Below are 22,681 nucleotides of genomic sequence, written 5' to 3'. Positions count from 1 at the left end.
CAGGAAATACAGAAAAAATGGCCTTAGCTACAAACTAAAACCAAATAAAGCTGTTTACTCCGCAGCCACCATTTAAAATTACAGAAGGGTACTAACAGGAATCCATCTACAAAAAACATGAACTGTCAGCTTTTTAAAACTTGCACATACACACAGGGACAACTTTCTGAAGGCTCGCTATGTGAAAATTCACTTATCCGAAAGTAAGGACATAGTACTATGCACACTGCAGATTCAAAACAAGAGAACGTTTTTTCACTTCCTCGTTTGCCTTTAGCAGTTTGGTTGAGAAGCTGTAGTGATGAGCCAGCTCAGCCCAGCGGTTCCATCAACCAAAGCATTGCTTAGATCCCCTAATTGCTTCCAGCGGTTTGAGACCCGCGGGCGCTGCCCGGCTTTTTTTTTTTTTAAAAGAAGCTGTAGTGATCCGTACTTTAGTAAAGCCCCAGAGGGTTGTCCTTGGCTTTTTCATCATTTTGGAGGCAAACTTCCGTGGTTTAGAAAATTCCCCATAGGAACCAATGGAAATAGTCAATTCACTATGCGGACCTTCAACTAATGGACTATTTCCAGGAAAAATGAGACCCACGAGTACTTAAGAGGCAAATAAAGTGAAACCTGAGTCTGCTCTGCACATTTTAATAATAATAAATATTACGTTAGGCCCCTTTTTGCGCTATTACAGGAGAAACAAGGGTGCACCCAGTAGACATACCTGCTGTTCGGCTATGTGTGAAGTATTCTGAAGTTTTATTATAGTTTTATTAAAAGCCTTCTGCATTTCTTCCATTTGTTTGCGATATCTACAAAGTGAGTTAAACAGAAAAACAGAAAGGTTAACCTTTTGAATTAGTACCTTTCTGTGTATAAGACTAGGTTTTTCCCCTTAAAATTCATGCTAAAAAGTGGGAGTCATCTTATACATGGGTAGTGCATAGGGTGGACATCTGATTGGTTGCTGCTGCGGCTGTCAGCAGTTATTGTGTGTGTTATTGGTTGTTGCGTCAATGGGTGGTATTGATTGGCCAACGCTGTGGCAATTGGGCGGCGATTGGCAGCTTCTGCCAGCAAGGTGACAGACGGGAGACGGATTTTGCGACGTGTGCGGGTGAGCGATTTTTGGCATCCCCCCCCCAAAGAAGCTCAACAACTTTTTGCCGTCTCCCCCCATGTTCTGAAATTTCAGTCCCCCCAAATAGGAGGTGTCTTATACATTGGGGGGGGGGCGTCTTATAGATGGAAAAGTACGGTAGTTGCTTATGTTGCTGCTGCACCCTGACACTTACAATGATATTCAGTGGTACCTTGGGTTACATACGCTTCAGGTTACATACGCTTCAGGTTACAGACTCCGCTAACCCAGAAATAGTACCTCAGGTTAAGAACAGTTCCAGGTTAAGAACGGAACTCCAGAATGAATTAAGTACTTAACCCAAGGTACCACTGTATACAGTTTTCTCTATACCCCTTGAAAAGAATACTTTCGTAAGCATCTACTTTAAATCATTTTTCTAAATGTGCACAAGGGCCCTTTGCACCTTGAAGCAAAATTTGACGTTTGGGACACGCAGAAGAAATCTTGCCCACTGAAGTTAAGCTGCACTTCCTGGCCTTCATGCTTTCCTAAGAACACTTGATGTGTATCACTCTTAAACCACTGAACGTACTTTAGCTAACAGAAAGTTCCTCAACTGTCTTAGTAAGGAAACAGGAGCACCCCTCAAAAGAAGCTTAGAGAACACCTCCCTAGGAATGCGAGTGATCCCCTTTTAGAGCTTTTGGAGCTGCTCAGCTCATACTCAGGGTGCAAGCAGTTAATTTAGTCCCACCGATTTTCTTCTTCAACTTTTAAAACGTCTCAGAAGTGAAAATACAAGGCTATGGAAAGCTAGACCTACCTTTGACTCAGTTCTTCCAAGTAGCGGCTGCTGAGAGACATATTCACTTCCAGGGCTTTAATGCGGTTATTGAGCCTCATAAACACAGACTCTTTTTGATTTGATCCATGAACAAGATTCCCATTTCCATAACCCAAGTCTGTGGAATTCTGCAATTCGGCATAAAAATCTGTAGCTGTCCGTGGCAATCCAGAAACAGGAATAGCAAGAAATGCTTCCTCAGCTGTCTGCTCATCGTCCTTTATTTCTAAAGATGATGTTTCCACAAGAGACACCACTTGCTTTTCTGCATCTGAAGAACTAATTTTTGCTTCGCCCTCATAGGTTTCTGCAGCTACTGTACATTCAGACTGTGGAATAGTCTCTGTCGGTTTTGAAATAATTTCAGTTGAGGTTTTTTCATCTGTGTTCATGTCACTGAATTCAATTACAATGCTGGTTGCAGATGGATTCTCTGCAGCAGACCCAACAACTCCATCTTCTTCAGTAGGACTTTCCTCTTGTGAAGGGGCCTCTGGGGTTTCAGATACGGCTTCAAGTTTTGTAGGTTCCGGGGATGCCTCAACTGTGGACAGGGACTCAGCTCCTGTGGTAGCATCCAAGAGAATGGACTGAGACACAGTTTGTGGGTGACTGGGCTCCAGTTCAAAAGTGCCCTCCGTCTGATTGATCACAGCCCCATTCAAGATGCTACTTAAGACACTGACAACAGTTTCAGATGGCTCTGCAATTAAGGTGTCCAATTTCTCTGAAGGATGTTCATGCACCAAAACTGGCAACGATTTGGTTGGAACCAGCTGGGCCTGCCAAGTAGCAGCCGAGTAGTATTTTTCCCAACTGGTGTCACTTTTGCTACGGTAACGGTGAAGTGTTGCTACCACTGAACACCACTTGTACAGATACTCTGAGAAACTGGAAATGCAACAGACTGTCAATAGTTCGTAGCAATAGATTTGTGTTTCAGACTCAAACCATGGTATGTCTTCTTCCTGCTCATCACTGGGCAGTAAGGTCACTGTGGACTGAATTGCTTCCTCTTCATATTCATGGACTAACTGAACAATCGGGCTCTCTCTTGTTGCATCTAAGACTAGCAGCTCTTTATCCATTTGTAGGATCTCTGAAGTAACAAGCCTATAAACAGAAGTTTAGAAGTACACATCAAGATGCAGTTTAGCAGATCCCTAAAACCTCTGCCAAGTCGAAGTTACTGCCATTCTCCTAACCTACCCCTAAAGAGTCTGGCTTCAGAGATCTGCCCTGCAATTCCATATCTGGCCAGAGTTTCATATCAAGGTCTTGTATACTACAGGATCACTGAGGGTCAGGAAGTTATTTTTGGACCAAATATATTTTAAATTTGACTGCACCTGTTCTGGGAAATGGGTCGAGAGTGAGAGAGAATGGAGCTCCATCTCCATACAAGGCACTAGGTGAAGATTTAAACTATTCCAAGGCAGAGCTGGATTGCAGGGCCCAGGAAAGGCTAAGGGCTGAGGTCGTGTTGGGAATACAAGCCAGGGAAGGATGATCAAGCCAAGAGTAATGGACGTGGGTGAGGACAGAGATGGGGGAGCACGGGGGCTCTGATCTTAATGGTACTTTTGATTGTACAGTATTTATATTATTTGCAATCTGCTAAAAAAAGACTCTGGGTCTGGGCAGCTTCAAGTCCAACACATAAGCAAATCACTTACTCTAAGGAGGGAATGGTAGTGGGCTCCGGCAGTTTAGGTTCTGGCCAGGAAGTGGCAGTTGTATTTTCAGAGACACTTTTATTTCCTATCAAAGAGACATGCAGATTTATAAGACACCACATTCCATATAAGACTGTTAAATACAGAGAATAAAAACAAAAACTAATGGCCTGTGAAATGGACTTGTGATTTTTTTAAAAAAATCCTCCTCTGTAACCAGGCAGGGATGTTGGTTGAAAGTTTAATGCAAAGGGACAGCCATCGTCCTTTACCTCCCAAAACCAAGCCCAGAATCTTGAAAGGAAAGGCCTCATTCCTAACTAGAATAAGAACCATAGCAGAAGAACAGAAGAACAAGGACAGGGAAGGAGGGCCTTGAAATAGACTTCCAAACTAGTGTGTTTATACAGTCCTCAAGTCTAGTCTCTGCTGCCCCATACATTGGCGTTGGCTGCTAGGCCAAACACTCCCTGTGAGCAAGGTCATAATGCAGAGATGCAGCATACGCTTTTATCATCTAATGGTCAGGGGCTCAATCCCAACATCTTCAGGCAGGTCTGGGATTGAAAGACTCTTCTCTGCAAACTCAGACAGCGACTGTTGGTTTGAACAGGCAATACTGAACTAGACAGCTAGCCCTGGAACAAATGGACCCAGCCGTAAACCTATGGAAAGAACAACATTTCTCAAACTCTGAGAAAACTGCATTTCCATGTAGAAGGCTGTTTTCAGCAGGCAACTCTTAAGAGTATACAGAGCCATAGCTGAGAAATGGAGTTTTGAGAGAGCATTCAGAGCAGTGTTCAGATCCCATGTAGAGAACTGGAGAACTATGGGGAGGACTGAGAAAAGCTGCTTGCCTTAAAAGTCTCCATCCATACAGATGTAGTTAGGCATTTCTCTAGCATCAGCCCGGACACTGAGGTCCAGCTCCGAGGGTCTTCTGGCGGTTCCCTCACTGCGAGAAGTGAGGTTACAGGGAACCAGGCAGAGGTTTTAGAAGACATCTGAAGGCAGCCTGTATCAGGAAGTTTTTGATGTCTGACATCTTATTATGTTTTTATATGTGTTGGAAGCCGCCCAGAGTGGCTGAGGCAACCCACTCAAGATGGGCAGTATATAAATATTAAATTGTTGTTGCTGCTGCTGCTGCTATCCTTATGTCATCCAGGTTAGGGTACTCCGGCACCCTAGACACAGGTGTGCTAAAACAAACCATGACAATTACAAACAAAATGGGACTGTGTAGTACTGAAAGGGTCTGCCTGCGAAACTGAAGCATAAGAAGCTCCTCTGCAACTGGCAGATTGGTAGCCCACTAATGGCAGAAGTTCTCATCAGCAGTGCACTAACAGGGGTCTTAGAGATGCCATCTCATGAGGGGACGTAGGATTGTGCACACATTTCAGATTTTTGGGGAGGAGTCTGTTTAAGCAGCCACAGACCAGGCTCCATGAGGGTGTCCCAAAAAACCGACACAACAACCCCACCCTGAGGAAACTCAGGTTGTGGGTAAGTAGATCAACCAATAAAATGGTGAATTGGCCATAGGAGGACACAGCACAGAAGGAACGTGGTTTGCATGCTGCATGGATCTCGGGAAGGCTACTGCCACCCAGAGCCGGAACTGCTTGGCACAGCTACTGGTGCATCTACCAGCGGCTTAGATAACCGGGGGAAAGTCTTCACTATGGAGAACTGGAAACAAAATCCAGCTGGAGCCGGAAAAAACCAACCCCACATCTATTTAAAAAGGTCACTTCACTTTAACAAGTTGCAATAATTTACCTTGGTCAGTTGAGTCTTCTTCAGTTTTTGCTCCAAGCATATTAGCAGCAATATTCACCATATTCAAAATGGCATCTAAAAAAATAAAAGGATCAAATAGACAAATTTTAAAAATCACAAGAAAGCCTGCAGAAAACCAGTCTTTTCAAAGCTGCCCCTTCCCACATGTGTTTCACTGTCTGGTGTGCTGGTGCAGTTTCTGGGTAGCACATTATGCACACATAGCAAAACTGCGCACCCCAAATGTAGTGCTGAGTCCCAAGTGTGGCCAAGGCTCAGCTCACCCAAGTGCACCCTCCCCAGAGGTGGCTGAGCAGCACCCCCCCCCCTGCAGAGAAAAGTGCGGGGGGAAGTCCATGTATTTGCATTTAACAGCCCATGTCAAGCAAGATCACTCTTCAAACAAACCGTTTGCCTGTGTTTCTCAGAACTGAGAAAGTAGTTATCTTTGGACTCAGCTATTCAGTGGTACCTCGAGTTAGAGATGCTTCAGGGTACAGACTCCGCTAACCCAGAAATAGTACCTCAGGTACTATTTTTGCTTCAGGATGAGAACAGAAATCGTGCTCCGGCGGCACAGCAGCAGTGGGAGGCCCCATTAGCTAAAGTAGTACCTTAGGTTAAGAACAGTTTCAGGTTAAGAATGGACCTCCAGAACGAATTAAATTCTTAACCCGAGGTACCACTGTATTAGTAAAAATAAAACATTATAAATGCATTCTAACACTGTGACACCAGATGGCGCTTTAGAGCTGAAATCAGAATGAAATTTTCCACTGTGAGCTTTAAAACGGTTTTTCCCAAGCATTTTCAGAGTGTTCTTAATAGCTGTGTAGATGCAGCCTTTGTTAGACAGCAGGAAACTATTGCTGCACTGAGTTCCAGAGAGTCAACCCAAACCAAAACTGAACCAAGTTGCTTGATTGGTCTTAGCCACTTGCCCCATTGTTAGTATCTGAGGGGAGGAGGAAGAGGAAGGAATTCTTCCATCTGCCCAAACAGATGGTCACACAAGTCCAGCTCTCAGCCTAAGGTGATCCAATTACCTCTAAGGAACAAGTGGGGAAGTAGACCCAGGTCTCCCCAGCCCCAGACTAGCCACTACACAACGAGATACTGTGCAAGTGGAAATCACGGAAATCTTTACAAGCAATGCTGCTTCTGTTAGAGAAGTTTCCAACTTTTCCATACACCTGGCAAATATCTCTCTCTGCCCTTTATGCATTTCAAGCTAAATTACTGGACTCTTTCCTACATGGATTCTAAGAATGTGTAGAGTACCTTAGCTCCCCCTCAAAAACACATCCCTGTAATTACTCACTTGTGGCAGAGCCAAGAAGATTTTTTGAAGATTTCTCTTCTCCTGCATTGTAGTCCAAAGGATAATCTGTTTACAATAGAAGAAAACACTTACTTGCAAATCGCACACCTTTTTACCTCAAGAGCACTTCATAAAGTGACTAGAATAGATGGTGCTAAAATTTTTGTATGTCGTCTTTCTATTAAAATACTCCCAAGACAAAATATTAACTTCTTCATGTCAAATCCAGGTCGAAAGCTCTCTGCCCCTTGAGAGCCCTTGGGGAGGAAGGCTGTGCCCTTGCCTCTTCTTAGCCCATCGCTGCCCCAGCGGGACTGATCTCTCTCCCCTGCCCTCTGACACCCCAAGGAAAGCCGCCTGCCACTGCAAAAAGAAACAGACACAAGGGAAAGCTGCTGCCCACTGCAACCCATGGCGGCGGCGGCGGCAGCAGCTCTTATGGCCTGACGCAGGAGCCCATCCAGAGATGTCCAGCTGAGGATGTCTCTCACTGCAATTTGTAAAATGAAGCCAACCCCCCACCTTCCCCAGTGCCTTGTGGGTCTCACCCTGACCTCATCAAGTTCCGGCTGAGACTCAAAAACCGCCCCTAGGTATGGCTTTTGCCATCATAGAGTTGTGGTGATGGGAAAATCTGCATTGGGCTAAACTGCCTTTTTAATGAAACTTATGGAAACAAGGTTCTAGACACAAGGAGGCATAGTTCTGTCAAAATATATTCCAGCCTCCTAGCCAAATTTTCATGTCTCCAGTCATCTTACTTGTGGGGGCAGAGGGAAAAACATGCAATCAGTATTCTGCCCAATTGAAACTAAATCTCTTGCCTTACAATGCTATGAACAATGAATGCAAACATGATGAGGCTGACTTACAAGGCACAAGAGCCTTCTTTTTAATTTTGATACAATTTTATTAATATTTAGTAAAACTGAAGCACTTTAACAAATCTAGCAATTTACAATCTTGCTGTTCTGCCACTGTTTGCTGGACTTTGGGCCCCTTTGAAAAATGTTCCTGGATATGGGTCTTTTTAAAGGTGTAGACCTTTGAAGGGAAAGCCCATGGCTTATGGAAGGATACTAAAAAAAAATCAGGAATTGTAAGCCTAGGGAAGGTGAATCTGACAGAATCTGTGCAATTTGCACCATTTATTCTGCATAATTAATTCCATTTCTGCTGATCTTGCAAGAAATTAAAGGTTTTTGTAAGGCACTAAATCCCGTTCTCGGACTGCAGTCTTATTCAGCCACTTCTCTTACTGAAATTTCACCAGGTTTAGGAAATGCACTTTCTGGCCCTTATAGTTTGCAAAGGTCTGCTTAAAATTTGCTTCAATTAACCCCTCAGCCCGAGTTTTCACAGCTATAGTTTTAGATCAATATCACAATGATCTCACAGGTAATTGCAATATACAAAAAGCTCACCTCACCATTTCTAATCCTTCACCTGGCTGGTCTTTGCCAGGCTTCCTCCCTGCCCAACTTAGTTTCCTCAGTGCTTCTTTTAGCCCCCTTGCCTGCCCAGCATTCTGGGTTCGCTTATTATTTAGAAATGATTAACAAAAAATTCAAGCTAATCTTAAATTGTGACCAGCCTGCTTCCTTACCATAGTCTTCATCAAAAAGCTCTTGCCTTTCAGACTGGTACTGTGAATCAGCTATTTCTTCATATTCTTCAACCATGCTAGTTCCAAACACCCTGTAAAAAAACGTGTTAAATTAAAATAGAAATGGAGGCAGTTTTCATCTCCTCAGAGGGAGTTTGTCTACCTGGTATCCTGTGTAAAACTGAGATGCATAGCAGATGAAAGCTCCTACTGTTTCAAGACTTCACATGTTTCACAACTTTATAGATAAAGCCAATTAGTTCTCAAGATATCTGCTACAGTGAGTGTTATCAAGTCTTTCTATATAAACGGCTTTTGCAAACACCAATGCGTTTTTGAAACTCAGTGGCTGGCTGGGGTTATTAGTTATTTGGGGAGTGGAGTGGGGGGGGCACCAGAAAAATATGTTTCACGGTGACAGGAGATTAGAAGCATCTGCTCAATTTCATCAACTATTACCTTATAAGGCTTAAAGGACAAAAGTGTTCTGATCCAAAATGTGATACCAACTCCACCTAAAGAATAATAAAAAAGCATTTAATAATGAATGGCCTGCAGGTGCACCAAGTAACAGTTTTCATAACAAAATAGAAAAAGAATGTTTATATTAGCCATGCGGTAACAGAAAAGATCTTGCCCGACTCTAATTCTTGCCATGCGTTAGTGTGCTGAGCAACAGAATACACCCATGTTCTAGGCACCCAACGTTACGAAGAGGTTGCTAACCTTTAAGTACTTGATGAACATCTGAAGCAAGAGAAAAGGGGGGAAAGAAGTGTCAATAGACTGTATGCATGCCACAGGCAACAATATTAGCGACTTAAGGAATTACGGAACATGACCACTGTGTGTTACCCTTCCTTCCCTCTTTGCCTCCCGCCCCAAATAATCGCTACAAAGGATGCATTTGCAAGGGAAGGGAAGATGCACATTAATGTCTACAATAACATGCAGAGTAAAATTGCAGCTTCTTGTTATATGATCAAAACTTTGACATGCATAAAAATTACAGTACCGACTGTATACCAAGGAAAAAACACTGCTATCAGATGTTTTCATTTGTTAACTGTGTAATATAAAATTAGTTTCTACTTCCTAAATCTGTTACTTTTGGATTTCTTCTAACTGCACTACAGCAGAAGAAATAAACCTACAGGTAGTTTTTGGAAGACAACTAAAAAAAACCTAAGGTTGCCTCTTGCAAATATCAGTTACTGATCTGCCAAAATATAATGGCTTCTCTATTTTAAGATAATAGGTTAGAACAGAGCTTTCCAAGCTTGTCATCTTAGCGACACCCTTTTTAGAAATGCACTATTTCGTGACACATTAATTCAGTTTTACTAGCAAGCCGGAAGTTAAACTAACCCCTTTCCAGCCCCGGGAGGAGCACGGGGAGCGTTCACGCACTGCAGCCGACACACTAACGTGTTGCTACATAGTTTGCATAGATCTGGCTTAGAAAATCAAACATAAATCACGTTACGTACAGTCCCATTAAGGTAGAAATTATGAATATGAATGAAGAAGCTTCGCAGTTTTATGTTTCATTCCTACCTTTGTGTATATTTTTTAAAAATCTAACCAAGGTAGGAACACAGCACATACTATTTTACTTGGGGTATTATATTTACTTTCTAAAAGGCTGGCTGTTCATGTTCAGGAATTGTTAAACTCCTATGTTTGCATGCAAATCCAAAGATTTTGTTTATGTTCCTATAATCTGTATTTTAATTCTCCTTATCTGATGTTTTGATGACTAGGAGTGGCCGAGATCACATAGCACTGGTCCTGAAGGATCTTCACTGGAAACACTGGTATGTTTCCGAGCACAATTCAAAGTGTTGATGCTGACCTTTAAAGCCCTAAACGGCCTCGGTCCAGTATATCTGAAGGAGCATCTCCACCCCCATCGTTCTGCCCGGACACTGAGGTCCAGCTCCGAGGGCCTTCTGGCGGTTCCCTCACTGCGAGAGGCCAAGTTACAGGGAACCAGACAGAGGGCCTTCTCGGTAGTGGCGCCCTCCCTGTGGAACACCCTCCCTTCAGATGTCAAGGAGATAAAGAATTACACAACTTTTGGAAGACATGTGAAGACATGTATAGGGAAGCTTTTTAAACCCTAGACTGGTTTTCTTATTTCAAATGATCCCAATTCTGGCGGCCTCAAAAAATGGCAACAAGAAATATCTAAATTTATATGGGAGGGCAGGAGACCCAGGATTAAACATCAAATTTTAATAGATATAAAGGATAGAGGTGGCTTCGCCCTGCCCGATTTGAAATTGTATTATGAGGCAGCCTGCCTCATGTGGATGAAGGATTGGTGCAATTTGAAAGATATGGATATGCTGAACTTGGAGGGACATAATAATTGTTGGGGTTGGCACGCTTATTTAATATATGGAAAGGCAAAAATACACAGAGATTTCTCAAATCATATCATAAGGACATCACTTCTTAAAGTTTGGGAGAAATATAAAGATCAGTTGGAGTTCAAAATCCCGTGGTGGGCCTCTCCAGTAGAGGCCACAGTGATGAAGAAAAAAAATATGTTGGAAAATTGGTCTACCTATAAAACACTTTTGAAAGAAGAAGAGAACCAACTGAAACTTAAGAGCTTTGAGGAATTAAGAGATGTCATTACAGATTGGTTCCAATATTATCAAATATTCGAAAGATTTAAAGTAGATAAACAAAAAGGGTTTGCCAAGGAAGCCTCGAGATTTGAATCTGATGTAATAAATTCAAAAAGTAAAACCCTCTCTAAAGCTTATCGCCTCCTCCTCGACTGGGAAGTCGAGGAGGAGGAAGTTACATCAGTCATGATAAAGTGGTCTCAAGACTTTGGGTATGTTATAACAATATCCCAATGAGAAAACCTGTGGAAGAATAGTTGGAAATTTACTACGTGATATGCCATAAAGGAAAACTTGTTAAAAATGCAACACCGGTGGTATTGAACTCAATGGAAATTAGCCAAAATATACCAAGGAGCCAAAAGTAATTGTTGGAGGTGTGGAGACCAAACAGGCTCACTGTACCATATATGGTGGTACTGTAGCAAAATAAAGAATTATTGGGAGGAAATCCACTTTGAACTAGAAAAAATGTTAAGAATCTCATTTATTAGGAAACCAGAGGCATATCTGTTGGGCATTACTGATTCAGATATTCCTAAAAAAATCAAAGACCTTTTTTGTATGCAACAGTGGCAGTGAGAGTTCTTATAGCTACAAGGTGGAAGAGCGACACAATTCCTTCTAGACAAGAGTGGATACAAAAATTGATTGAATATGCTGATTTAGGTAGCCTATCTGAAAAAATAAAAAATAAACCGAGAATTGAATTTGTATCAAAATGGGAGGCCTTCAGAACATATCTTAAACAAAATTATACCTTGTTAAAATCTGTAGCAGCTTTTGAGTGATCCCAGCAGTTTTCATTAATTGCTTATATAAACATTTATAAATTGTGAAAATATTAATATGAAAATAGTATTTTGATATGGCATTAAATTTATGTAAAAAGAATTAAGGAATAAATGGGAGGTCGGGTATAAATGATAATGAGATTTTTATTTTTATTGTAACATGAAATTGTGTAAATTTCATTTTCTTTCCTTTTCCCTCCCCTCTTAAGCTGTACCCCTTTTCGGTTTTGTCCCCCCCCCCCCTGTATGTAATAAGCATGGAAATAAGCAGGGGGGCGGGGAAGAATTACACAACTTTTAGAAGACGTGTGAAGGCTTTTTACAGGGAAGCTTTTTAAGGTTTAATGTTTTACTGTGTTTTTATATATGCTGGAAGCTGCCCAAAGTGGCTGAGGCAACCCAGCCAGATGGGCAAGGTACAAATAATGAATTATTATTCTTATTATTAATAAATTTGGGCTCCAGTCCATCTTCTCACGTACAAAATCTCTGGTTGCGAACAATATTCCCACAGATGTATGTACCTGGAAAACCAGTAGCTACTTTCGCAGTATTTTTTTTTTCACCTTATTTTTTAAGCCATGTTTTCCCCCCTTCCACGTTTCCATTCACCTTTCGTAACCCTCTTCGTTTTCTCTTAGAAAAAAAAAGGAAGTTGAAGATTTTGAAAGGACAGCGACCTGAGATGGGGTTCCCTGTGCATGAGAAGCAGACGGCTGACATTCTTCCCACAAAGCCCAACAGGTCCTGAAGCCGCTCTCTGCACCTCCATCCAAGCGCAACTATTCTTCTTTCTCCCCCATGTAGTGCCTTTACTGAGCACACAAAACACTTTCCCCCTTCACAACTCTTTGCCCTACAACATCAGGTGCCCCTTTTGGCATACAGTGGTCCCACGCAAATGACCCCCACTTCACAGATGAGGGGCAGCAGGAGCTGAATACTGGTGACTAGGCAGAAACTGGGACTGTCAGCGGAGGTTCCACAGGGGACGCTGCAAAACATCCCCCGTGATGAGGATCTGAGGGGACAGGGCAACTCCTCAGGGTCTCAAACTGCATTGGAACAGCTGGCGCTGGAACAGAGGAGACGTGCATTTAACACACACGCAGCCCATCGCAAGGAAGCATCCTGCAAACAACAATTTGCCCTAAAGTCAGACAACCGGATGGCCTACAGCAGACATGTCCAACCTGTCAATCACTATCAACCGGTCGATCGCAGGATGGATTTTGGTTGATTACACAACCATGCCTCGTCGCCTCCGCCCTCGCTCATGACTGCCGGGCGCTCTCAGTGCGCGCTCGGCCACGGCCAGAGCGACTCCACAGGCGGCATGGCGGTCAAGGCTCCACTTAGCCAGGCTTGCTCTGGCAGGTGCTGGGGCCACTTCCTCAAGCACCCCTCTCCGACCGCTGGCTCTGCCCAATGCCCAGCCAGCTGGCCAGTCCCGGAAAGGCGTGAGGCCTCTACCTCCGCCCCATGCAAGCCACAAGCAGGGGGGGGGACGGCACACGGGCTGCAGCACTGCGGAGGGAGCCACAGGAAGGGCGGTGCGCGGAGAGACGATGATGCCCCTCCCCCCTCTCCCGGTGGTTCCCATGGAAAGAAAACACCAGGTCCCCCGCCCCTCCTAGTTCTGTGTGGACCTTTCCAGCTCCAGCCTAGCAGCATTTACTTGAAAGTAAGCCCCCCGCCCCACAGAGCTTGCTGTCTGGTAAAGGAGGAACCGGACATTTTGGGGCATGTAGGCCTCCCATGTGCGCCAAGGACCCTGGGGGGAGGCTGGGGGGGGGTAATAATATGTTACTACTTTTAGCATCATAATAGTAATTTATTATTTATACCCCGCCCATCTGGCTGGGTTTCCGCAGCCAAATATAATACAGGATGAGTCCTTTAAAAGAGGCCCCGTGGATACAGAGTACACATGTTCCACGGGGCCTCTTTTAAAAGACGCACCTTGTATGTTTAAGTTGAAGAATGACAATGGGAGAGCGTGGTAGATCACGGCCAGTTTTTGATACTGGATAGTAGATCACAGCCTACTTGAACTTGGAGGTGCCTGACCTAAAGCATCCAGGAGATAATCTCTAGGGCTGTTTTCCCCCAACTTAAACTCTTGCACTTGAAACAAGCAAAGGTGTTTGCCAGTTCAGTTGTAGTCAGGAGTGCAAACTTGAATAAAATACTGGAGGGCCCTGCATAATGACGCAGCCACACACCCCATTTGAATGGCAATGCCAATCTACTTTGAAGTGACCCAGCCCCGTCAAATATTTTATGGGGGGGCAAAGCCCCCTTAGACCCTAGGAGTTGGCTCCTATGGTTGTACTCACTTTTAAAAGGACAAACACCCGTTTTCCTTCCCCTTGAGGGGCAGCATTTAAGTTGCCCAGCAGTTCTATTTCATTCTCTATTTATTTCTACTTTTTAAAAATGGATTTGGACTGAACACAATAATGAGAGTTAGTGAAGAGCATATTCTGTCTTGAAACAAGGGCGGCCAACTTGTAGCTCATCTTTGGGAGTGGGGCACAACATGCTGGCTGGGGCTGATGGTAGTTAAGAGTACAACAACGTCTGACGGGGCACATACAAAGTGCCCTAGCAGTATTCCTTGCTTGTTTTCACCTGCAGTTGGAAGACAACAAAAAAAGCTGCCAATGCGAAAGTGGAGAGAACAGGCAGCAGCAGGGAGCATTCTCTCTTTGCCAACAGCACCGGCCAAGAGAGGACTTAAAGGAGGTCCTCCAGCTGTAGGTATCTGTCATGACTGTCCAAACTTGCAGTTGTCTAAGATTAGGTACTGAGAAGTATTCACATACACTTGTGATTCATACAGACTTGGTTGGATCCTCCTATGGCACTGCTGGCATGGAATCACAGAACTGTAGGGTTGGACTGGACAACAAAGGCCAGGCACTTTGAGGGGTCTTTGCAATCAAGCAGTGTATACATCGCCATACACTCTGGTAGGTATGTGAAGTGGCATGACAACAATCAACGGAACAAGTGAGAAACTTGTAGTAACTGCAGAAACTTGCCTTTACATATTTGGCATACATCTGTTCATCCAAAGGGAAGCTCTGGACATTTCTCTCATCTCTGGCATGGAAAGTGCCTAGCTTGACCCACTTATTTGTTGGATACCTAGAACACAACACCCACCAGAAAGATGTTACACACACAGTAACCTCTCAGAAACCAACGAATTCAGAACCTCCCTTATAATACACAAAAAGCACTGTTACTGCAATGGGCATCACAAATACTCTATTGCAGGTACAAGGTTACGATGGACAACGCTTAAGCCACCTAGTGCAGATGATGAGTAAAGGATTTCAGTGGTAACCTCAGTACATTTTGGCTTTAAACGCTGGCCATTTTAAAGCTGTGGACTACCAAGACCATATTCTGCTTACCAATTTGCCCACCTGCCCACCGCCCGGCTGGCATGACAGACTAATCAAATAGGTGTCCCAACGACTGGTAATGATGTGCCCATCCCAAATAATGAAACTTAAGCAGCTGTTGCAGTGAAAGAAAGAAACCTTACATTCACCTTCATATCCCGAGACATACCTGTCGCTGATAGACACCAGAAAATCCTTGGGAGTAGATGAGAATAACTCATGGTTGGCAATGTCCAGCTGCTTCACTTGAATTGGTTCACACAGTTCAACGACAAACCTGGCAGGTGGGGAGAAAGTCCAGCTGAACTGAGTAGGTAGAATTCACCACGGAAACATGCTTCAAAGGGCCCTTCGTGTGCATTTTCACGTATAGAGAGCACCAACAATCCTAAAAGTCCCTTCCTGCTCAGGCAAGTGCTGAGTGAGGCACAGACTTTATGCAGAGCAGGGCTGCAGATTTCCTTCCATTTCTTTGATGAATTCCTAGCACAGTTTATTAGAAGTTTACATTTGAAAACCAAGTTGGAAATGGTAAATAATTCTGTGTAAGAATTTAGTTGATCTTTAGAAAACCAAAGGTGCATTACAGTGGGCAGACAAGCCTTCCTTAAGCCAACGTTCAATGTACTTCACAGCCCAAGCCTAGCGAGGGGTCAATTTCCAGTCAGAGGCAGTTGGAAGTTAGTCAAATTAAAACCTTTTGAACCATTCTGAAGATAGGATTTTATATGCAGAAAAACTTAGGAATAAAAATAGGTACTTCACTGGCCAAACTCCATGTTTTCCCTACATTTTGGATTTTGTTATGATTTTGTTTGATATGAAAATATTTGGACCTTAACAAAATTATTTACTTGCATATGGAGAAAAAACTAGAAAGAAAAACCATGAAGCTGTGCAATTAATATATTTAAAAGTCAAAGCCATTTTATATCTTTAATAATTATTTCTTATGTATAACTTCCCTCTGATGAAACCAGTATCTTCTTTGAAAATGCTTTATGAATTGTTGCAATAACTTGATGCAATCACATTTCACACGAGGCTAGTAGCATACAATGCTTGGCTACCAAGGCCTGCCAGAAACTGTAGACAATTCAGTGGCATAACAGATATTTATTTCACTGAGCTGCATAACTACTTACCAGATTTTAGTACTGCATGGATTCAGCATGTAGAGATCCATATTCTCCATTAGTATTGCTGATGTACTCTATAAAGAAGGAAAATAACACTTCATTAAGTGTTAATAACACTTAAAAGAATCCTGGCCTCTTTTTTACTGCTGGTACTTTTAGAAATCTCAACATGCCTTTGGTTTAATTCACAGTATTATTTGTGTGTCCCTTTTCAGTTAAAACACGGACAACAACCCTGAAGACAGGTCATGTTGTCTGAAAGTATTTAACTGCAACACAGCAATTTGGAAGGGACATAGCTCAACGGCAGGAGACCACCTTTTGTGTGCAGAAGGTCCCAGATTTGAAATACAGTATCTCCAGGTAAGGCCTGGAAAGACTTGTCTGAAACCCTAGAGAGCCACAGCCAGCAAGACAGATGAGACCAAGGCCTGATTCAACAGAGAAGGCGTCTTCTTATGTTCGTAACACTGTGTTCCTCTGCTAATCCTGGAGAAACAAGGGTTGGCTTCCTAAAGAAGTGTTAACAGAAATACTCAGGCACATTTTGAACAAGACAATTTATGCTCCAATAGGAAGACCAAGATGATCAATGAACAGTGCAGGCATTAATTTGTGGAGAGCTAAGTTTAAGAAACATCTCATCCACAGATTCACCGCTAGATCTCTAAGGCTGGGCTAAATGACATCCCATGCCCTTTTAAAATGTGTTTGGGGGGTACTAGGTACTAGGTTGTTTTTGTTTTGATTATGTTGTTTGTGGTTTTATATTGTGATTTTGTCTTGTGAACCGCCCTGAGACCTGTGGGTATAGGGTGGTATACATTAATAATAATAATAATAATAATAATAATAATAATAATAATAATAATAATAATACGTTACCTAGCCTGACAAGATTCTAGAGCACTTAAGGAGTGCTGCTTAAGTTATGTAAAAATTAGAGCTGAAACTTCAGCTCATCAATGCTATGATAAGAACCTTAGTCTCCCACTGAACTTTACTTCCCCAATACCAATTCATTGGTGGGGCCATTTGGAGTGGGACTTTTGAAGAGCCCCTTGCCATCTAGGCTGCCATAAAATGCTGGCGTCTTTTCTTTCTTTCTTGAGATGAAGTGCTATGGTACCTTAAAGATAAACAAGTTTATTCTAGCATAAATTTATGGAATAGAGTTGTTCTAGCTCATCCTTCTCCAATCTGCAGCCCTCCAGATGTTCTGGACTACAACTCCCAGCCCCCCTAAACCTTGGCCATACTGCCTGCAGCTGGCGGGAATTGTAGTCCAAAACGTCTGGAACTTCACCTTCATGGGCTGGCATGGCCACTTCTCGCTGGTGCCAACACTGCCAGTTGTCTCCTCAGCTCTTTCCCTCTCAAGGGGCCAGCTGACTGGCAGAAAGAGTTTTCCATCCAAGCCAGCAGCAGTGGGAATCCTCTCAGGGTATTCTCTGGGGAGAACTGAACCAAGAAGGCTCCAGCTTTGAAACAGTGTCACAAGAAACCAATTTATTTGTTATATTTAACTGACAAAGTCATCAATAGTATTGCCACGTCCACCGACATGGCCTTTGAAGTGGTATACTTACCTTTGCTTCTGGGTTAGCTGCCAGTATTTTGGCACCACACTCAACTGAAGCATAATTATTCCTATTTTTCTGGACCTTTTTTGTGAGATGCTGACCTCCATTGGAGGATGGGTGCATTGACTGACCTGCATACGAAAGGAAGCATACCAACGAATTAGAAAGATCACTATGCCGTTACTTCCAAGCTTCTAAGCTAAAGTGATTTATATGCAAGGCAGCAGTATTTAATACTTACATGAAGTTAACAGTAGTATTTGTAATTGCTCAGATTTAGAATACACTGGTACCTCGGGATGCGAACGCCATCCGTTCCAGAGCCCCATTCGCATCCTGAACGAAACGTAAGACGCGAAAGCACGTCTGTGCGTGCCGCCGCTTCCACGCATGACGTCATTTTGACCGTCTGCGCATGCGCAAGTGGCGAAACCCGGAAGTAATGTGCTCCGTTACTTCTTGGTCGCTGTGGAGTGCTACCCGAAAGCGCTCAACTTGAAGCATATTTATCTTGAGGTATGACTGTACTTGCATTTAACAAATAATCTGCCCTGCTCTTTAGCCAAAACAACCTGCTTCCAGAGCAGACTATATACCATTGTAAACAACACAGTCCCCTACCCTCAGGCTTACAATTTAAAAATATACATCACAATGGGGAAATGGATTGGGAGGAGTAACCAACAGATTAATTTAATAACCTGCTGAGCTAGAAAGGTTTAAGGATGAGGAGTCCAAAGCTACTGGTCTCTTGGCTGATCAGCGCAGCCGTGCATCCCTTCTCTCCCCAAATGTAAAAGTAATCATTTTTCTTACACAAGTGGAGATGCAGGAAAAAAAATCATTAAGATGTGGTAGCCCAATGCAAAATCCTGAGGATCCATGTGGATCTGTGCTTTGTAACCACGTTTTAAGTGGGGAGGGAATGAAAATCACTGAAGGGGCAAGGAGCACACATGGGGTGTGTGGAGAAGGAGGCTGCTAACAATGCGGGAGAGGGGTTTAAGGGGAGGGAAGGAAAAACACTGAAGGAACAGAGTTCCCCCTCTTCATGCTGTTGAAAAGCCAGTGAGCAGGCAGGCACGCTGCGCAGCTCTTGCTTAAAGAGAGCTGAGGAGAGTGTCAGCAGCTGTTGCCGGCTTTCCAGGGAGCCAGAAGAAGAGAGGTTCCTTTCCTTCTCCCACCTCGCCGAAAAGCCAGCAAGAGCGGCTTCTCCCGCCTGCATTCGCTCCATAAGACGCACTCACAGTTCCCTTTTAGGAGGAAAAAAGAGCGGTAAGTATTAGGAATCTCTTGGGACGCAAAAAATATTTTAATCACTCAAACTGTCTAGTAAGAAGGAAGACGGAAAGAAGGAAAAGTAATTCCTGTCTATTCCACAGATTAAGGCATTTTAATCCTATACAGTTACCAGGAAGCAAGCTCCCATTAAACAGAGTGGTTCTTACTTCTGACTAAACAAAGAAGTACTCTGTAAATTTCATAAATATGGCAAATAGTATGCCTTAAGTGACTCCTTTTATGTTGTTGAAGCAGTAAATAAGTTTAGGTTTGATGTGTACTCCATATATTTTTAAACCCCCCCCCCAAAAAAACCAGGCAAAATTCTATGTTATACTTACTCTTATAAATTTGACTAAAAAAACCAAATGCATTAACACGGGAAGCAGAATCCCTCTAAATCAAAGCAGATAGGCTCACACAAATAATAAACCGACTGCCTTAGTTAAAGAACATAAACTCCTGGTCTATATATGAATCAGGACGTGACAGAATGGATAGTACAACTTCAGACAATATATGGATAAACATTTTCATTGCTTCCCTAGGTAAAAATGTTCCCACCAAGTTGGTGCTAGAAACTCAAACAGTGCTTTTTTTCTAAAAAAAAGTTTAGGGGTACAGTCATACCTTGGGCTGAAGTAGCTTCGGCTTAAGCGTTTTCGGGTTGCGCTCCACGGCGACCCGGAAGTAACGGATCGTGTTACTTCCGGCTTTTGCCGCTCACGCGTATGCTCAAAATGGCGTCACGCGCATGCACAGAAGTGGCGAATCACAACCTGTACACGCAGAGACATGGGTTGCGTTCACTTCAGGATGCGAACGGGGCTCTGGAATGGATGCCGTTTGCATCCAGAGGTACCACTGTACTCTCATTTTGACTCAAGAAAATCACCATTTTATAGTTCAAATCGGAGGGAATAAATACAGTAAATTAACAAAAGTACAAATGTTTACAAAATGTTTAGGGGTATCTGTACCCCTGCATCCCCCAGAAAAAAGCACTGAACTCAGGTATGTAAGCTAGGTGCCAAACAACACACTGAAATCTAGGTTGTGGTCGCCACAACAGAATGTCTGTTCACCAGTGGGTTGGACTAAATGACCCTTGGGGTCCCTTCCAATGCTACAATTCTATGGTTTCAGCTACACTGCTTGACTGTGGCTTGCTCTTACAGCAATTCACTTGTCCCAGTAGGCTAGAAGAAACACACACAGTTGAAACTGAAATGGTTACAGTGGTACCTCGGGTTACATACGCTTCAGGGTACAGACTCCGCTAACCCAGAAATATTGCTTCAGGTTAAGAACTTTGCTTCAGGTTGAGAACAGAAATTGTGCTCTGGTGGCGCAGCAGCAGCAGCAGCAGGAGGCCCCATTAGCTAAAGTGGTGCTTCAGGTTAAGAACAGTTTCAGGTTAAGAACGGACCTCCAGAATGAATTACGTACTTAACCCGAGGTATCACTGTATTAACTATGGGCTAAGACAGAGGTTTGCCAACTGTGATCGCCAACCTAGCGCCCAGAAATCTCCACATGGTCGCAGTTGGAGCCCTGCCAGCAGCAAAATGTGCATGGTTAATTTCGAACACTGCACCAAGTAGAAGCTAGAGGATTAGGGAGATGAGTCAAGTGGGGTTTTAATCTCAAGCAGGTGTGCATATGAGAAAATTCACAGCAAAGTACAAAAGAGAACTAAGAATACGTGATTTGATTACATGCACTAATGCTGGACTAGGGGATTGTGTCAAAGGCCGCACAGAGAAGGTGGGCTTGGGTCAGTGATTTGGAGAGGAGGAGAGGCAGCATTCCATGAAGCAAGGTGGCCTAGACGCAGCACAGGAGCATGGCTTGAGCATGGCCTGCACACCCCACCCAGTTCAGCCACAGGCTGGCTCTGCAGCCCTTCCACATGGAAAGCCAATTTTTGTAGGCCAGAATGTCCTAGTTTTATTCAACAAAGTAAATAACTAAAGTGGGTGCCCAAATTCTTATTTCTGATATCGCAATGTGGGAAAATGAAACAAGGGTCCTTAAAAAACAAATTAGGGAACACCTCTGTCATATCAAAAATAAAAACTGGGCACCCTTTGGTTTGTTCTTTTACGGTACAAAATACTTACTCAGTTGCATTTAGACAATCATTTCCGCCCTTGCTTAATGGGAGATCTATCTAACAGAAGCTGCTATGACTAACGGCTGTGTTGTAAAAACAGAGCACCCCTTACATCTCCCTTCTGTAGGGCTGGGATACTTATGATGTCTTAGTGAGCTGGTTATTATGCCAGCAGACCAAGGACACGGAAGGCAAGACCACAGTTCCAGGGGGGAACTGATCTCTGCACAGCTGATGACACTACAGCCGTATGTTTATCTAGATCAGGGGTTCTCTCTCTTTCTTCCCATGGACTGAAAATTACTGGCCACCCCTGACCCAGTCACAAAACGGTGGTGAAGAAGTTCCTTAGCTCAGTGTTCCTCAAGCTAAGTGCAGGACCTGGCTCAGGAAACACTGTGGCTCAGCCTCTCCATTGGAGGCAGAATGTCCTGATCCAGAGTCTCTACGTGGAAAGGACTTTTTATAAATATATTTCCCCTCGCCATGCCTCTCAAAGTATTTTACCCACCTCCTGGCATTTCTTCTCCCATTCTCCTTTCACTTGCACCTTAATCCTCCACTCACCCACAACATGCCAGTTTCCTTCCTCCCTGGTCCTTTAACATTCACTTTTTCCTCCTCTCTTCCCCGCTTCACAATCTTTTATCTTGCTTTCTGATTTCCTTCCTCTCAAAGCAGAGAGGCTTTCCTTTTCCTGCTGCTTCCCAGCCACCTTCACTCAGCACACAAGAAGGGGATTGAGCTGGCACTGGTCCAGCCCAAAGGCTAGAGGAGGCCAGTGAAGAGGCCCTGCGCAGGCTGGGACACTGCAGCCCATGGCCCCCACGTGGTCTTGGCCCCCTGATTAAAACAGACTGAGTAGAGAAACACAAGCGCTGCATCGCAAAAGGACATTTGTTAACAAAACTCGTGAACAAAACAAAAAATACAGTTATCCATAAAACCAGAGTCTCTCCCCCTTTGGCAAGGGTTTTGAGTTTCTTTTTAAATAAAAAAGGGTCAGTGCTAAATACTTGATTTTTAAGGGATAAGTCTGTTCAAAGTTTTCAAGAACAACCCAACAACCTCCCCCCCCCCACCAAAAAAAACCCTGAACTCACTCTTTTCTTTTTCCACTTCCATAACCTGCTTTTTCCATTCATCAAAAGTGGGAATATCTCCTGGATCCTTTGGGCTTATTACAGAAGTTGGGTCAATTTCTCCTACTTTTCTCTGCAAGGTTTTCAGATATTAACAAAAAACAACAAGACAGGCAATAAGGCAAGCAATCAAAACAGTGTAAGGCTTCAAGAACCAAACATTAAAAGGCAAGTTATGCCCAGCAGGCTGCATGGTAAACTGACCATTCTATTGCATAGCAGTGCTTTTACAATTTTTCTTATTGTTATTTTGCAAAACAT

At 43.4% G+C, this 22,681-nt stretch overlaps 1 protein-coding gene across 2 annotated transcripts in view; it reads right to left on the bottom strand.

Annotated features, from left to right (window-relative positions):
• The window catches only part of SUCO (SUN domain containing ossification factor), a 41,303-nt gene that overhangs the window by 6,669 nt on the left and 11,953 nt on the right, over positions 1-22,681 (bottom strand). The window contains exons 7-19 of one of the 2 annotated variants that reach the window (XM_081193277.1): positions 22,382-22,493; positions 17,888-18,012; positions 16,305-16,372; positions 15,329-15,436; positions 14,791-14,896; positions 9,037-9,057; positions 8,770-8,825; positions 8,311-8,402; positions 6,705-6,770; positions 5,384-5,458; positions 3,596-3,680; positions 1,899-3,032; positions 716-803 (exon numbers count right to left, since the gene is read on the bottom strand). In XM_081193277.1, coding sequence (XP_081049403.1) covers positions 716-803; positions 1,899-3,032; positions 3,596-3,680; positions 5,384-5,458; positions 6,705-6,770; positions 8,311-8,402; positions 8,770-8,825; positions 9,037-9,057; positions 14,791-14,896; positions 15,329-15,436; positions 16,305-16,372; positions 17,888-18,012; positions 22,382-22,493 — 2,136 coding nt within the window. The remainder of the gene's footprint in view (positions 1-715; positions 804-1,898; positions 3,033-3,595; positions 3,681-5,383; positions 5,459-6,704; positions 6,771-8,310; positions 8,403-8,769; positions 8,826-9,036; positions 9,058-14,790; positions 14,897-15,328; positions 15,437-16,304; positions 16,373-17,887; positions 18,013-22,381; positions 22,494-22,681) is intronic. The other variant, XM_081193278.1, reaches the window with a different exon arrangement.

This window comes from Podarcis bocagei, assembly GCF_964188305.1.
Source record: "Podarcis bocagei genome assembly, chromosome: 5".
Taxonomy (NCBI): Eukaryota; Metazoa; Chordata; class Lepidosauria; order Squamata; family Lacertidae; genus Podarcis; species Podarcis bocagei.
The sequence above is the reverse complement of the archived record's forward strand: the minus strand, read 5'-3'. Positions and strand labels throughout refer to the sequence as shown.